The sequence below is a fragment of the Corvus moneduloides genome, chromosome Z (assembly GCF_009650955.1).
Source record: "Corvus moneduloides isolate bCorMon1 chromosome Z, bCorMon1.pri, whole genome shotgun sequence".
Classification (NCBI taxonomy): domain Eukaryota; kingdom Metazoa; phylum Chordata; class Aves; order Passeriformes; family Corvidae; genus Corvus; species Corvus moneduloides.
In genome coordinates, this window is record NC_045511.1 from 63,942,971 (window position 1) to 63,956,411 (window position 13,441).

Below are 13,441 nucleotides of genomic sequence, written 5' to 3' on the forward strand. Positions count from 1 at the left end.
ATATTGCTCTATGATGATGTAGTAAAGACTGATGTAAAATACGAAATGTAATGCTGAATTTCGAGCAGAGATTCATTTTAGGTGTAATGTATGACTGAACAATACGTGTACAAACTTCAAAAAGAATACTCAGGTTTGTGGTTTTTTCTGCTGCCATAGAACCTGGAAAGATTCTGGGGCTTTTTTTTGTTGGCAGATGTTTTAAAAACAAGAAAGTTTTGAAAGCTCCAGGAAGTACTCACTTTATTCCTTTTTTATAAAATAAATCAGCTTTAAAAATCTCAGTTTTAAATACTGAGATTAAAAAAGAAGTGTCTTGTATGAGGTGGTACTTGCAATTATGTCTTTTTAATGTACCTTCAGTTCCATAATTGAATTTTAGAGTTATACAAGTAGTGCCTTATATCTTAAGTGTTGCAGTTTTATAACTGGACTGGTTTTTTTATTCTCTAGATTAACTTCATTTACCTTGTCAAAAGTACAAAAACGACGCTAATAACTTTAAGTACTGTGTTCGTAGTCACTCTGATTCTCGTTTGTAGTGGAATCTTCTTTCCTTACACTTCTGATGCAGCTAATCCAAAGCCCAAGCGAGTCTTTCTCCAGGTAAGAAGAGCTTTGCATGTTGTATTGCCTCTTTTGGTTGCAAGAGTGTTTCGTTTTTTTCAAGGCTTAATTCCCCCACCTCCTCCATCCCAGAAAGAGTAATATTCCCTTTCTTTTTTGATTTAAAAGCTCTAGTGATTATTCCTGCATTTGAAATGATGGCTAATGTTCCCCTTGTTCAATCTCAGTGTTCAGCTCCTCTGTGTCAGAAGAGCAGGGTGTTTTGGGTTTTAAGTGGGCGAATTGTGTAAGTGATGATAATTTAAAAAGTGAATGAGGTTTGAGGTGGGCTAAAACAGTCAGAGTCATCTTCTGATTGTGTTCTTATGGTATGTATCTTATCGCAGTAATTCTTGCATTTGTATTCATAAATACTCAGATATGTGTTCAGTGCATACTGAAAATGCAGTAGACCTTAAGGATTCACATGGAGGATATTTCAGAATCACCTCTACCGCTTGCACGCTCCAGAGGCTCCACCATCTTTCTGTGTTTGTTTTTTTTCTTCTAGCACACAAGCAGAAGATTTCATGATATAGATGGAAATGTGGTTAAAAGTGACTCTGGTATATGGATTAATGGATTTGATTATAATGGAATATCTCACATAACTCCCCATGTACCTGAAATCAATGACACCATTAGAACTCCATGCGAGGAGCAGGCTCCTTTCTGTGGCCTTCCTTGGATTCTGCCAGTGCACTTCATGTTCCGGTTGGTGTGAACTCTCCTTCACTTGAGCACTTTACTGCAAAGTATAGTGGTCGTTTATGCAATTTCACTTATGTAAGGGAAGAAAAACTAAGGATAATCTTGGTCTAAAAGTAAATAATCCTTCCTCTTAAGAAGACAAACTTTGGCCTAGGTGCTGAGTCGTCTGCTAGAGTCTCTGCAAAAGAGACTCTATGGGTCTGCTGCAGGAGCTTTAGAAGTTGATGTGTGGGAAATAGATGTAAGCACCAGTGGAGAAAAAGGTGAACGGGGGGGCCTCCTAAAGGGCAGTTCAGAGTAGGAGGATGTATGTCTGTCTCCTCCCTTTCCCAGCTGACTGCAGAGGATGTCTAGAGTAGCAGGTCTCCACAGAAGAAAACCAGCTGCTTGTGGCTGTTTCTCACACCTCAAGAATCTTGTGAGCAAAAGTGTAGCCGTTTGAAGGTGAAAATATTCTCACTCATTTGTTTTGTAAATTAAGGCAGATGATGGTAATGAATGAATACACTGGTGACTGTTTTTCTAATATGCCCTTTAAATATTTGTCTGACCAGAAGCTGATTTTACCTGCCTTCTGCTAGAATCAACAGCTTTTGAATATTTCATGTAGCAGCAGCACAGTCAGCCGTACTATAGAGAAACTTCTTGTCTTCTGATGTTTAGTACCTCAGGGTGTTGCATTGAGAATAACTTCAAACTTTTTTTTCTCCACAGGAAAAACTGGTATCTTCCTGCTCCAGAAATTTCGCCAAGAAGCCCAATTCAGTTTAAACTTCTGTCCAAGGAGCTGATGCCCAGGAACTCTGTGAGGTTAAGCTTTGAAGTATCTGGTGAGTGACTGAAGCTTCTGGTTTATGATCTGTGTTTATTTTTATGCCCATAATAAATCAGGCTTTGACTCCAGTACTGCAGGTTGCAGTGCCGTTCCCAGGATAGTAAGCCATGTAAGATTAGCATGAATTAATTCAGTTTCATAGCACACTAGAAGCTGTGAGTGGTGTGTTCCAGTTCTTACTTCTGGGACTGATAACATCGTCTGTCTTGAGTAAGTCTTGATTGTTTTACAGCAGGTTCTTTCTAAGAGTGCATCTTGTAGCATTTTATATGTTAGTATATATTGGACTATATTATATTAACATTGTGAAATGTCCTGTATTCCTCTGTTACATCATCATCTCACTTATCCCGGTGCTTAGCAAAAATTGAAGTATCTTCTGTAGAGAAGACATTTTTATCATGCTTTGGAAGACATGGATAGTAATACAAGGATGACATGCTGTTCTGTGGGAAAGCACATGGTTATCCCGCCTCTCCTGTTGATCATGTGGACACACATCTCTGTCCCTGCAGGCCCGAGCCACATGTCCCTGTACGTGCGGCCGCGCACAGGGTCGGCGCTGTCCCGCTGGTCTCTCGGGGATGGAATGCCGGTTGCCAGCCTAGGGGGAGACTACTTCGTGTTCTACTCCCGTGGGCTGCATGCGGCTCCCTGGCTCTTCTGGGTAGAACTGACGGTGAGTGCTGCTGGAAACCTGGAGATGCCTTGGTCCGCCCTCTTCCCACCATGGCTGCCATTTCCTATGTGAAGAATGTTATAGTAAATAAAGCTTTGCTTTATTTGATAGATCTTAATTCTGGTATCCTTCTTTTAGTATGTTGGCTTTATAGATCAGCTCCCATGTATTTTCCATGAGTAGTCTGCCAACTTGACAAACAGCCAAGGCAAAAATATTTTTCTTGTCTCCATGGTCTTTGGTCATAAGTTTGGATTTCTCCTATCTTAACCTCACAGTTCTTGAAGTTTTATCTTTACTACTGTTATTTCAGAGTTGATTTTTATTATTATGAGTAGTTACCTTTTCCCTTCCCTTGTTTCCTTGGTTTTGGGAAATTACAGAGTCCTTGGTGGAAAATTTACTGGTCTTGAAGCTGAAGAGAGTTGTCAAAGCTTTGTTCTCAAAATTCTCTTTTACTTTATTTTCAGTGGGACTCAAGGCTTCCAGCCTTGCAGTTTCAGTGGGATTTATGATCTGCCTCCCTACCCTTCTAACTTCCAAAGGAAAAACTTTTTGCAGATCTGTATGTTTTTACTACAGGTTTAACAGTGTCTTATCCTTCGAGTGAATATTACAAGTATCTTTGAAAGTTCAGGAAATCCCTTATTCTTTCCTGCACCAGGCAGTCTAAACACAAATAATCTTCAAAGGGTACTTGATAAGGCAGACTGGAGTCTCAAGGGTGACAAGCCTTGCAAGACTGATAGAGTCAAAGCTAGCCAGAAAGGGCTGTATGTCCTCAGGATTTGCAGTAAAAGGATCAGTGTAAATACTGTGTTGGAGTCCATATCTTGATTTGTCAGCAAAACAGACATACAAACATTAAAGTTGGGGCACATGGAAGCTGTGTAACACATCAGAGACACTGTGATCTAAATACCTGTTTACCAGTTAGTTTCAGATTGTACTTGTCATGTAGTCAGACTGATACGTTGAAGATAGGAAGTATTTTAACACAGAGGACAAAGAACTGCAGAATGAAGTTTGTTGCAGAGATACTGTCTGCAGGAAAGTGCATCTGAATTGTTCTCATATTGAAAAGTCATGAACAATCATAAAGACTGTGTTGTCCTTTTCTCACTTTCAGGCCCCAGAAAAGCATTCTGATGGAATAGTCTCCCTCGCCATAGCAGCACATTACTTTTTTGGGGAAGATCAAAAGTCACCTCAACTCTATACCTTACTGGAGAGGTTTCCAAACTGGACGTTTTCTTCTGGCTGGTCCTGTACTTACGACCTTTTTGTCTTTTGACAGCAATGCTGCAGGGCTAATAGGGTTATCTCTGATGCAGGATGCTCTTGTGGCAAGCACTTCGTAACAAGATGCCAGAGACTTCAGCAAATTGTGTTTCTTTGGCAGTTTGACTATTTAAAGACTACTGCTATCTTGGGGATATAATGATACTTTTCTGTCAACATGAATGCAGTTCACCTTGGCTCTTCCACTGAAGTGGCAGTTTGGCTCGTGGGTTTCTTAAAATGAAAACTGCACTTGACAAGGTAATATTAGCATAATAAATGGTGGCAATTGTAATGGAAGGGCTTCATGGAATTTATTTTGTTGCTGTGTAAAATACAACCGTACTTCACAGGTACGTGGAGTATCACCTACCAATCCTATCCGTCCTATTCAAGTCAGATCTGCAGCTAAAAGCAGCTTGTTCCTGTGGGAGCAGGGCGGAGGTGGCGAAGTCCTGAGTGTTACTTTTGTCACTGGATGAAGTCACTGAAAACTGTGATGCTCGTACAGGTTGCATTGAGTCCTTGGCAAATGCGCAACGCAGAGAAATCAATATTATGATGGAATGTTGTAATTGTTTATCCAAATTGTATGTTTCTGTTAAAAAACTTAGTTCTACCCCTTTTCCCGTCTCTTCGGTGTTACGGCATGAGTGGCTAAGTTCAACCTAACTCTACCATCTTGTGGTTTTGTTCCTGTTGGGATCTTCACTATCAGCACACGTGACTTGCTCTCTCCTATGTAAGAGTGCTAAGTTCCCACTCCTTTATGTGGATGTCTTACAATTAATCGATTCTAAATTTTAAGTTACCTTCCAATTTATTAGAATTGGCTAATTTTGGTATCTCCTCTGGAGAGATTTTTGGTAGTGTAACGGTATTGCACTTGCTAATACATTTTACTGTTTCTTAAAATAAGGTTTGCTTTCCATAAGGAAAAGTACCTAAAAGAGTAATCTTAAAAAGATGTCTAATATGTCTGGATTGCTCTTTTATTTTCACAGGATGGATTTTATAAATGACTGTGAGTGTTTTAGAGTATCTTCCAATTTTAATTGACAAGCTTTGAAATCCGAAGCTACTGACCTCTTTTTTTGTACTTACCAGGTTTTTGGGTTTTTTTAGTGCAGTGGTTAGTAGTTAAGGGTAATTTCTGAAATTCAAAGAACTCAGTGTATCTGAAGGAACTTCATGCTTTTTTCCAAATTATGTATAAAGCATTTTGCTGTATCAATACCATGCTACAAATTTTAGTGGTTTTTTTCCATCTCACAAGTATTCCCTAATGTCATGCAGAGCAGATTTTGTGCAGGCATCATCATTTAGAGTAGAAATATGCTAGTGCTGGTAAGTTTGCAGAGCACATGTAAGAAAATGTGGCCGTTAATTTGTGTGAGCTGTGATGGATAACAGCTCTCCAGTCAGGTATTTTTCCTTCGGATTGTTCTGTAATTGTGTGTAATAGTGGAAAGAATCAGTTTCATTGGTTGCAAGGGACATTCACAGAGTGTCAGCTCACTCATGGACTAGGGTAAGAGGTTTAATTACTGTAATCATAATGAACTGGCCATAAGTATCTTAAAACCCATGGGTTTATACATAATGTGCATTAATCATCACTCATTTGATGGTATCTGATTTGAAACTACACTCCCTATGTTAAAGTGCTATTAGTGATTTGAAAATCAGAGTTATGAACTAAAAGTCCTGTGTCTTGAATCTCAACGAATGTGTTGTACTGTACTCTAGCTGATGCACAGCTAGTTAACTAAAGCTGCACTGATACTTGCCATCTTCCTCAGTTTTGATTTTTGTGTTTTGCCTCTGATTTAATGCTTTGAAAGTGCTGTGTGAAGAATTCATACTGGGAGCCAAAAATATAAAAATGTGTGTTGGCAATTTCTGAAACTTTAAGTGAAGCAATAACTTCAGTCTCAGGATTTAATCCTTGTTAAATAATTTAATTATGAGGTATGTCTGGTGTGTTGCAAATTTCTGTCTTTGTAAATAAAAGCAAAACTTGATAGGTGAAACTTGATTTTTAGCATGATTAAAGGTATATTTGAGTTGTTTTCATTCATTGCAGTAATGTTTTATTTGAGCATGGAGTAGAAATACTGCTAAGAGGTGCTGGGTTAGACAGCTCGTGTTAGAGCTGTGTGGAAGATAAGCTTGGCCGAAGAACACAAAAATCATCTGAGTTCAGAAAAGTTTAAATGGGAGTCCTGGCTGGTTTCCTGGAAAGGAAGGTGGTTTTTGAAATAAGATGTGATACAGAGGAGTCACTGATAGCTAAGCTAAGTAATCTTTGCAAAATTGATGGTTGAGACCAGATTTATTGTTGATCACAGAGAGAAAAACAGGATGGAAAAATTTGCTGTTTATGTCCATCTGCTTCCCCATTCAAGTACAAGCAGATTAGTCTTTTGCTACTATGGGTTGTTATTTCTCATAAAAAAGCATTGTGTGTCTTACTCTTTGAAGTGTATAAAATGCAAGCAGCTGGTAACTTCAAGGATACAAGGGCATAGAGTAGAAAAATTACTTACTCTTAGTGGAGGCAGTAAACAGTTGATTAGAATCACCCTGTGCTCATCAGAAACAATTTACATCCACAGCAGTTTCTAAATTGCTTTCTTCTTCTCTTCTTCCCTGGTTTTGATGGCTTTGAGAATCTACTGTTCTCTATTAAAATACATACTTCTGAAGCTCTCTGAGTACTAAGCACTTCATCAGTTTAAGCAAAGGAGGCCTCTACTTGTTGTGGTTATACAATGTAGTGCATTATTACAGTGTGTCACCATACCTTCAAGATCACCTGTCAAGTAGAAGTACGCATTTGAAGAAAGTGTTGGAATAGGTGCAGTGAACAGGAAAATTTCAGCTATCATATACAAACTGACATCAGACTGTTGAGCTGAGTGGGGCTGTTCTGTGCTAGTAAGACCTGTCTTTAAATGTCTGTCAATCTTAGTTGGATTGCAGTCCTCCTGGAAAAACACTAATCAAATAGACAAGATCTAACAAGTCTATACAGAGCTAGTTGTAGCAGGTGCGACATAGCTGAAGAACATTTTGTCTGCATGGCAAAGCTGTTCCATACTCTTCTCCCTTGAGGGCTAAACCTAATCTGACTTCTGATAATTATGTGGAAGAGGCCTGCAGGATGACCCATCTTAGAACTTGGTATGTGGTCTTGGTAGAGAATGGGAGGAAGACATGTACGTTCAGTAAACCTGCATTCTGTGGTTAGTGTCAACTTATGTAGCTGTGCCTTCCATTTTGAAGACAAAATATGCATTCTCAACCTTCATGAAAATCCCTTCCAGTCTCAGAAGATAAACTGATCCTAGAAATTAGCCAGGGTTCCCTGGAAGTTCACTGCAGAAGAGGGTCTGTTGGGCTGCAGCACTGTATGGTTCTGTCAAAGCTGTTGGGTGCAGCTTGAGAACAGGCTAAGCATTAAAGGAGAGTCTTGAGCAGGAAGTACAAACCAGATTAGGGAGATCTAGACACTGCTGTCTGTATTTCAAGGAGGATGTCAAGCATGTGGTCCTTAGCAAATGTTTCAGAAATCTGAAAGAATCAGTCTTAAGCAGAAATTTATCTAAAAAGGAGCAGTTATTTCAACCTGTTCTGAGAATAGAACAAATAGAAGCTTTAAAGCCAGTAACTATACAGGTGAATTTGAGCAACCATCTTAGAAAGGTGCCCATGCACAATTTATTTGGGGATGTTCTTTTCAGGGGAGGGGTGGCAGTTTGCTCTATTTGGGTGGTTTTGGTTTGTTTAGAGGTTTTTGTTTTGTATTATTTGGGATTCATTCTTCTGTGTTTGTTGGCGGGTTTTGGGGGGCTTGGAATTTTTTGGATAGAAGACAGTAATTTGAATAAATTTAGGAAAGACTAGTTGGGTGCCATGTGTCTGCTGTGTAGTAACTTCAGGCTCCAGCTGTGGACTTGTGAAGTTGTCTCTCAATGCTCTCTCAGTAAGCATGCCCAAGGAGTTTCCTATTTCAGGGGCCAGGTGATAAATAGAACGCTCAACAAGTTTGTATCTCTCTTTTCTGTGCCTAAACACTAGGAAGACTTAGGCCACTCACTCTGTGCTGCTATTCCTGTCACTGCCTACTAGAGTACTTCAACAGTCTTCAGCTCTAGGAAAGGAAATAAGCTGAGACAGTAAGTTGTTTTTCCCTCCTTCCTTCAGTTGAAGCCAGCTTACCACCCTCAGCAAGTTACCAGTCATCTTTTATAATGTCACAGCTTCTCCCGAGTTTATTATGAAAAGGACCTCTTTGTACAGGTTCTGGTTAGATTATGAATTCAGGTATTTCTGCTTACTTAGCAGTGTCTCTCTAACCTGTAGCTTACAGACACTTCAGCTCTAAAACCCTCTGGTTTCTTTGGCCTAAAACACAGTGAGGAAAAACTAGCTTACTTGGCTTGACAAAAGTGATTGTGAAAAGTTATCTTCAGAAATGCGACTTGCTTCAAGCAGTTTTGCAAGTATACCCAATGTGAAAGGATCTGTTAAATTGGTAGCAAGGAATATAAAGTATTGTTGCTGTTTTTCTGAGACAATTAGTTTTGCACAGGATGAGAAACAGATAAGAAAACTTGATGATACACAAATTGTTGTGAGGGAGGAAATCTGACATCAGCCAGTTTTAGTGAGCTGGATACACAAAGTGAGAACAGTGTCAACATGTTGGAATTCCATAAAAAGATGCAGATTCTCAACTGGTTAAGTGGCCCATTTTTTCTATCTTCTGTTTAATAGTGGAGATTTGTAGATGACTAAACCTTTTGTGGTGGGTTAACCCTGGTTGGCTGGTGGGTACCTAGCAAACTGCTCTCTGACACCCTCCCCACAGCAGACCAGAAGAAAATAGGATGAGAAAATTAATGGGTTGAGACAGGAACATCACTCACTGGTACCCACAACAGGTGAAACAAACTGGCATTGGGAAAATTAATTTGTTATCAATTAAAATAGAAATATGATAACAATTAAAACACTTTACCCCAACCTCCCCTTCCTTCCCAGATTCACTCTTCTACCTTCTCTCCCACAGTGGTGTAGAAGGACTGGGGATGGTCAGTTAAGGGTCAGGTCGTGGTCAGTCTGTAACATTTCTTCTCTGCTTCCTTCCTCTCCTCACTATTGCCCTACTCCAGAACGGAGTCCCCTCCATGGGATACAGTCTCTCATAAACTGCTTCAAAGGGGATCCTCCTCTTGCTGGGATGGTCCTTCAGAAAGAGACTGTTCCAGCATGGATCCCCTGTGGGCCACAGTTCCTGCCAGAAACCTGCTCTTGCATGGGCTCTTCAGGCTACAAGCTTCCTTCAGGGCTCCTCCATCCACCAGCTTAGTGTGGGCACTCCAAGGCTGCCACTGTGGGAATCTGCTCCAGTGTGCTCCACACTGGGTTGCAGGTGGAGAGGCTCCTTCCCTATAGTCTAAAAGGACTGAGCTGTTGAGCAGTACCACACCAGTAAGATGCTAATAGCAAGACTGTCAGTGTATCCTTTAATGTGTGTGTTTATGTGTACAGAGTCACAGGCTGCAGGGAATCCCAGTTCCAGTGGCTGGACTGCCTCCTCCTGCTCCTCGGTATCGCTGCAGGACTGTTCCTCACTCATCTCCCACAGGAGCCTTTATTTATACACTTTACAGAGAGGAGGTACCAGCTTGCCTGACAGGCTTCCCTGAGTCTGTTGGAACTGGCTCTGTCTGACACAGCCCTCCTTGTTACCACAACCTTGCCACCTAAACCCAGCACACCTCTTTTCACAGCAGCAGCTGGATGTAACTTCAAAGATTCACTAATAAGGTAAAGGTTTGATTCTTCATCCTGTAAAAACAAGCCATGTGAGTATAAAAAACAATCCTCATCAGGTGGTTTCTTTGAGAACTTTGTCCCTCTAAGATGGCCTACCTGGATGGCTTGAAGTTAGAAATAGTTCTTTTTCACAGGAGTAACTTCAAGTAAAGTTGAATACATTTGTCTTTTAATTACAAGTATAACAGCAGTGAAATCAAAATACAAAATTAGCACGTAAGATTTGCATAGAGATAATTACTACTAAAGAAGTACAAACTTCTAAAATTTCACAACTAAAAAGATTTACCTGCTAAACAACAGTAGCACAGTAGTAAGATATGAATACTAAGAATGTTAATATATCAGTTAATGTATGGTTTTACTTGCACAGATCCAAAACCTGAACAGCAGGAAGCTGACCAGGATGGGCTTGGCTTACATCATTACCACAGAACCACAGAAAAATATTAACTTGAAGCACAGTTTTTATTTCTTTTAACATAGATTAAGCAGGTTTCTTTATCATAAAAAAAGCTTTAAGTATTATCCCCTTAAAACAAGAATGAATTTTGACGTCAGGTCACAACAGGCTTGTAGGTATGATAGACATTATCTGTAACCAGTAGCTACAATGCAGAATAAGCTTAATGCTGGGACTCAGACCAGGTTTCTTTCCTCTAACTTCAGTATCAGTTTCAACTCTTAAAATGAAGTTCAAGTTGCATTCATTAATAGCTCCAGCTTTCCAAGTAATACTCGCAATTATTGCACTTGTACTGGTTGTGTTGGCTCGTAAAGCCATTCTAAAGCAACAGTTTAATATTTGTACATTTTAAAGCACTAGATCTTATCTACAAACAAATAAAGATGATGAAACCACAATTTATTTAAAACTTAATTGTGAATAGTCTTAATTTCCAGAGTTTAAATGGATGTTCCTTTAGTAACTACACTAAAAAAGCAACAGATGCTGTAACTATCCTACTATGACTAGTTTGGTCCAGGTCAGTAATCAAGTGATGTTATAAAAAATAAACTAATTTATTGTGTATAAAATGAGTAATGTTGCATTTTTGTTCAGATTGCACAGTACAAACAAGCTAATATCTAAATTAATACTGTTACAGGTAGTTATTACATAGGGACAGCAGCTAGAAAAAATAAGTACCTCAAAGCAACAGACTTCTGCAGCCAGCTTTCCATAACATTGTATGAAAGTTAAATATGTTTTAGTCAGAAGTATGCATATTATAAAATGTTTGAAAAATGTTTAAGTATGAGCTGTTAAACTAGTTTTCCATAGCAAGAGTATATGATGATTATTTACATTTTAAAAATCCATTTATCAGAAAAGAATTTACAATGAAATAAATAACCTTCAGCAGTCCCTTAACCCAACTACAAGATCTGTTAAGTGGCAGTAAAAAACAGGTAAGCCACCTTGTGTCAATGTTAGGTCAGTAAAGTATGCCTCATCCAGAAAGAAGTGCAACTCTGCTTTAACTTTACTAGTCATCTAGAGACATGCAAATACATATAGGTACCTCCAAATATGGTACAATCTTGAGTATTTGTACAAGATTATTCACAAAAACATACAATATATTTTACAGTCCTTTACTACAAAATATTGGTATCAAACCAATCTGAACTGCATTGATCAGACATTTATTAGGCAGGCAAGCTGCAAAGAAAACAGTTTTTATATTTAATCCCCTCTTCGCCTTTTAAACTCAAGCAAGATGTAAGTAGTTTCTTCGGAACGTGTTGGTGATGTAAAGGTACTGATGAACATTGGCTGAATCTGTCTCCATTCACAGTCTCTCCAACACTATTTAAAGTATCAAAATGTAAAGCTGCAGTCTGACAATTTCATCAAAAAAGAATCATGCCTACTTTTGAAATTATTAGATGAAACTGATGTTTAGTTATCCCCACTAAAAATTCCAAAGATTGAAATATTAAAAAACCAAAACAAAATTTAAAAAGAGTTCAAATCCAAAGCACGGAAGCAGATCTAAGAGCTGGTTTGCTTCCTTTCACACCTGATGCTTGGGAAGTTGTTCACCTTCCACTTAAGACACAACACAGTCATAATTGCCTTCTTGGAATGAATCCTCATCCTCTGTCTTAGCCTTGTCTTCTTCATGTCTGCTTGCACTGCTGCTGCCAGCATCACTCTGAGGATTAGTGCCATGGCTAGATGAAGTCCTGCTTTCCTCAGCTCTTGGGTTTGCTTGTTCAGGAACCTTAGAAGGATTCACTGGCTGAAACGCTTCTGGTTGTACTTGCTCTTCTATTATTTCATTTAGTTTCTGGATCTGTGGTTTGATGATATTTAGAAATGGCTTGTACCCAGGGCTAGGAAGAGAATAGGATACAACACCATGAGCGAATTGAAATTAGTACTTCTGTCATGTGCCTGAAACGCAGAAATGTTTTTGAATAAAGAGAAGAAGGCAATCCTAATCAAACAATAAAAGTTGGAAAGCTGGTTGCTTTGGGTTTGGTTTGGTTTCTGTTTTGCTCTTTTTTTCCCAGTTTGATTACAACTCTCTGAAGTGAGGTTTCAGCTAAGGCTAAGATAACTCGAAGTTGCTTTTTAGGTAACAAACTATCTACAGCTGGAGTGAATATGAAGGTAGAAAGGAATACTTACCAATCTGTAGAAGCCCACTTCTCAACAGCATCTAGGCCAGTCTTGATATTCTGACAGATTTCTCCATCAATATCAGAGGACTGCATGATACTGAAAACCTGGTTGATAACTGAAGATTCTCTGAGAATAAGGCCTATGACAACACACCAATCCAGACAACCTGCTTCCATGAAGATATGTAGCAAGTACCTACAGGGAAAAAAGTCCATTTATTTTTCTACTCCAAAGACAAAAGTTGCACTGTGATTGTGTGGATTGAGAATTGCTGGCATGCAGCATTAGGAGAAAGAAACAGTCTCAAAGGCACACGTGTCATTACTTACCGCAGCTGCACCTGTGACTTGTGTGGCCCTTTACTGGCCAGTTCTAGGGAGAGCTGCTCAAGCTCTGACTGAGTTAAACTGAGACTGGAGAAGTTTTCATCCACCATGGTCCAGTCTCCATCCACCATAGAACTTGTTTCAGTCAGGTCTGTTGCTGAACCAATGCTGCATTCATCACCTATCAAAAACACTCAGAAACATAAGGGAAAAGAGAAACTACTTACTTTAGTAAGATTCAGAATTTCTGAACTACTTCCTATAAAAATTGACAAACAGTAATGCTTTACGGTGTATCACAGTTACTTCAGGCGTATTGTCCATCCTGCTTCACCATTCTTCTTGTCACACTGTATGGTAGAACTACTGTTACAGGAATGCAATACTTTTTCTATCTAGTAAAAATAATTCAGGAGAATTAGTATCAGTACAGGATCCTAGATATGTGTTGGCAATCATCATAAAAACACCAATACAGTATCTTGCATACTATAGTCCTAGAATTAAGTCTAGGGAAGGTT

The 13,441-nt window shown here is 39.2% G+C and overlaps 2 protein-coding genes across 6 annotated transcripts in view; one reads left to right on the forward strand and one right to left on the reverse strand.

The window, feature by feature from the left end:
* ERMP1 (endoplasmic reticulum metallopeptidase 1) overlaps positions 1 to 6,192 on the forward strand; it is a 33,979-nt gene extending 27,787 nt beyond the window's left edge. Inside the window, exons 11-15 of one of the 2 annotated variants that reach the window (XM_032097160.1) lie at positions 454 to 606; positions 1,118 to 1,320; positions 2,032 to 2,147; positions 2,668 to 2,831; positions 3,961 to 4,125. In XM_032097160.1, the coding sequence (XP_031953051.1) occupies positions 454 to 606; positions 1,118 to 1,320; positions 2,032 to 2,147; positions 2,668 to 2,831; positions 3,961 to 4,125 (801 nt within the window). Of the gene's footprint in view, positions 1 to 453; positions 607 to 1,117; positions 1,321 to 2,031; positions 2,148 to 2,667; positions 2,832 to 3,960 lie in introns of both variants that reach the window. The other variant, XM_032097159.1, reaches the window with a different exon arrangement.
* A 3,914-nt stretch (positions 6,193 to 10,106) lies between these two features.
* The window catches only part of RIC1 (RIC1 homolog, RAB6A GEF complex partner 1), a 47,249-nt gene continuing 43,914 nt past the window's right edge, over positions 10,107 to 13,441 (reverse strand). For 3 of the 4 annotated variants that reach the window (XM_032097157.1, XM_032097156.1, XM_032097155.1), the window contains exons 24-26: positions 12,924 to 13,101; positions 12,601 to 12,789; positions 10,107 to 12,302 (exon numbers count right to left, since the gene is read on the reverse strand). In XM_032097157.1, the coding sequence (XP_031953048.1) occupies positions 12,017 to 12,302; positions 12,601 to 12,789; positions 12,924 to 13,101 (653 nt within the window). In that variant the 3' untranslated portion in view covers positions 10,107 to 12,016. Of the gene's footprint in view, positions 12,303 to 12,600; positions 12,790 to 12,923; positions 13,140 to 13,441 lie in introns of those variants that run through there. The other variant, XM_032097158.1, reaches the window with a different exon arrangement.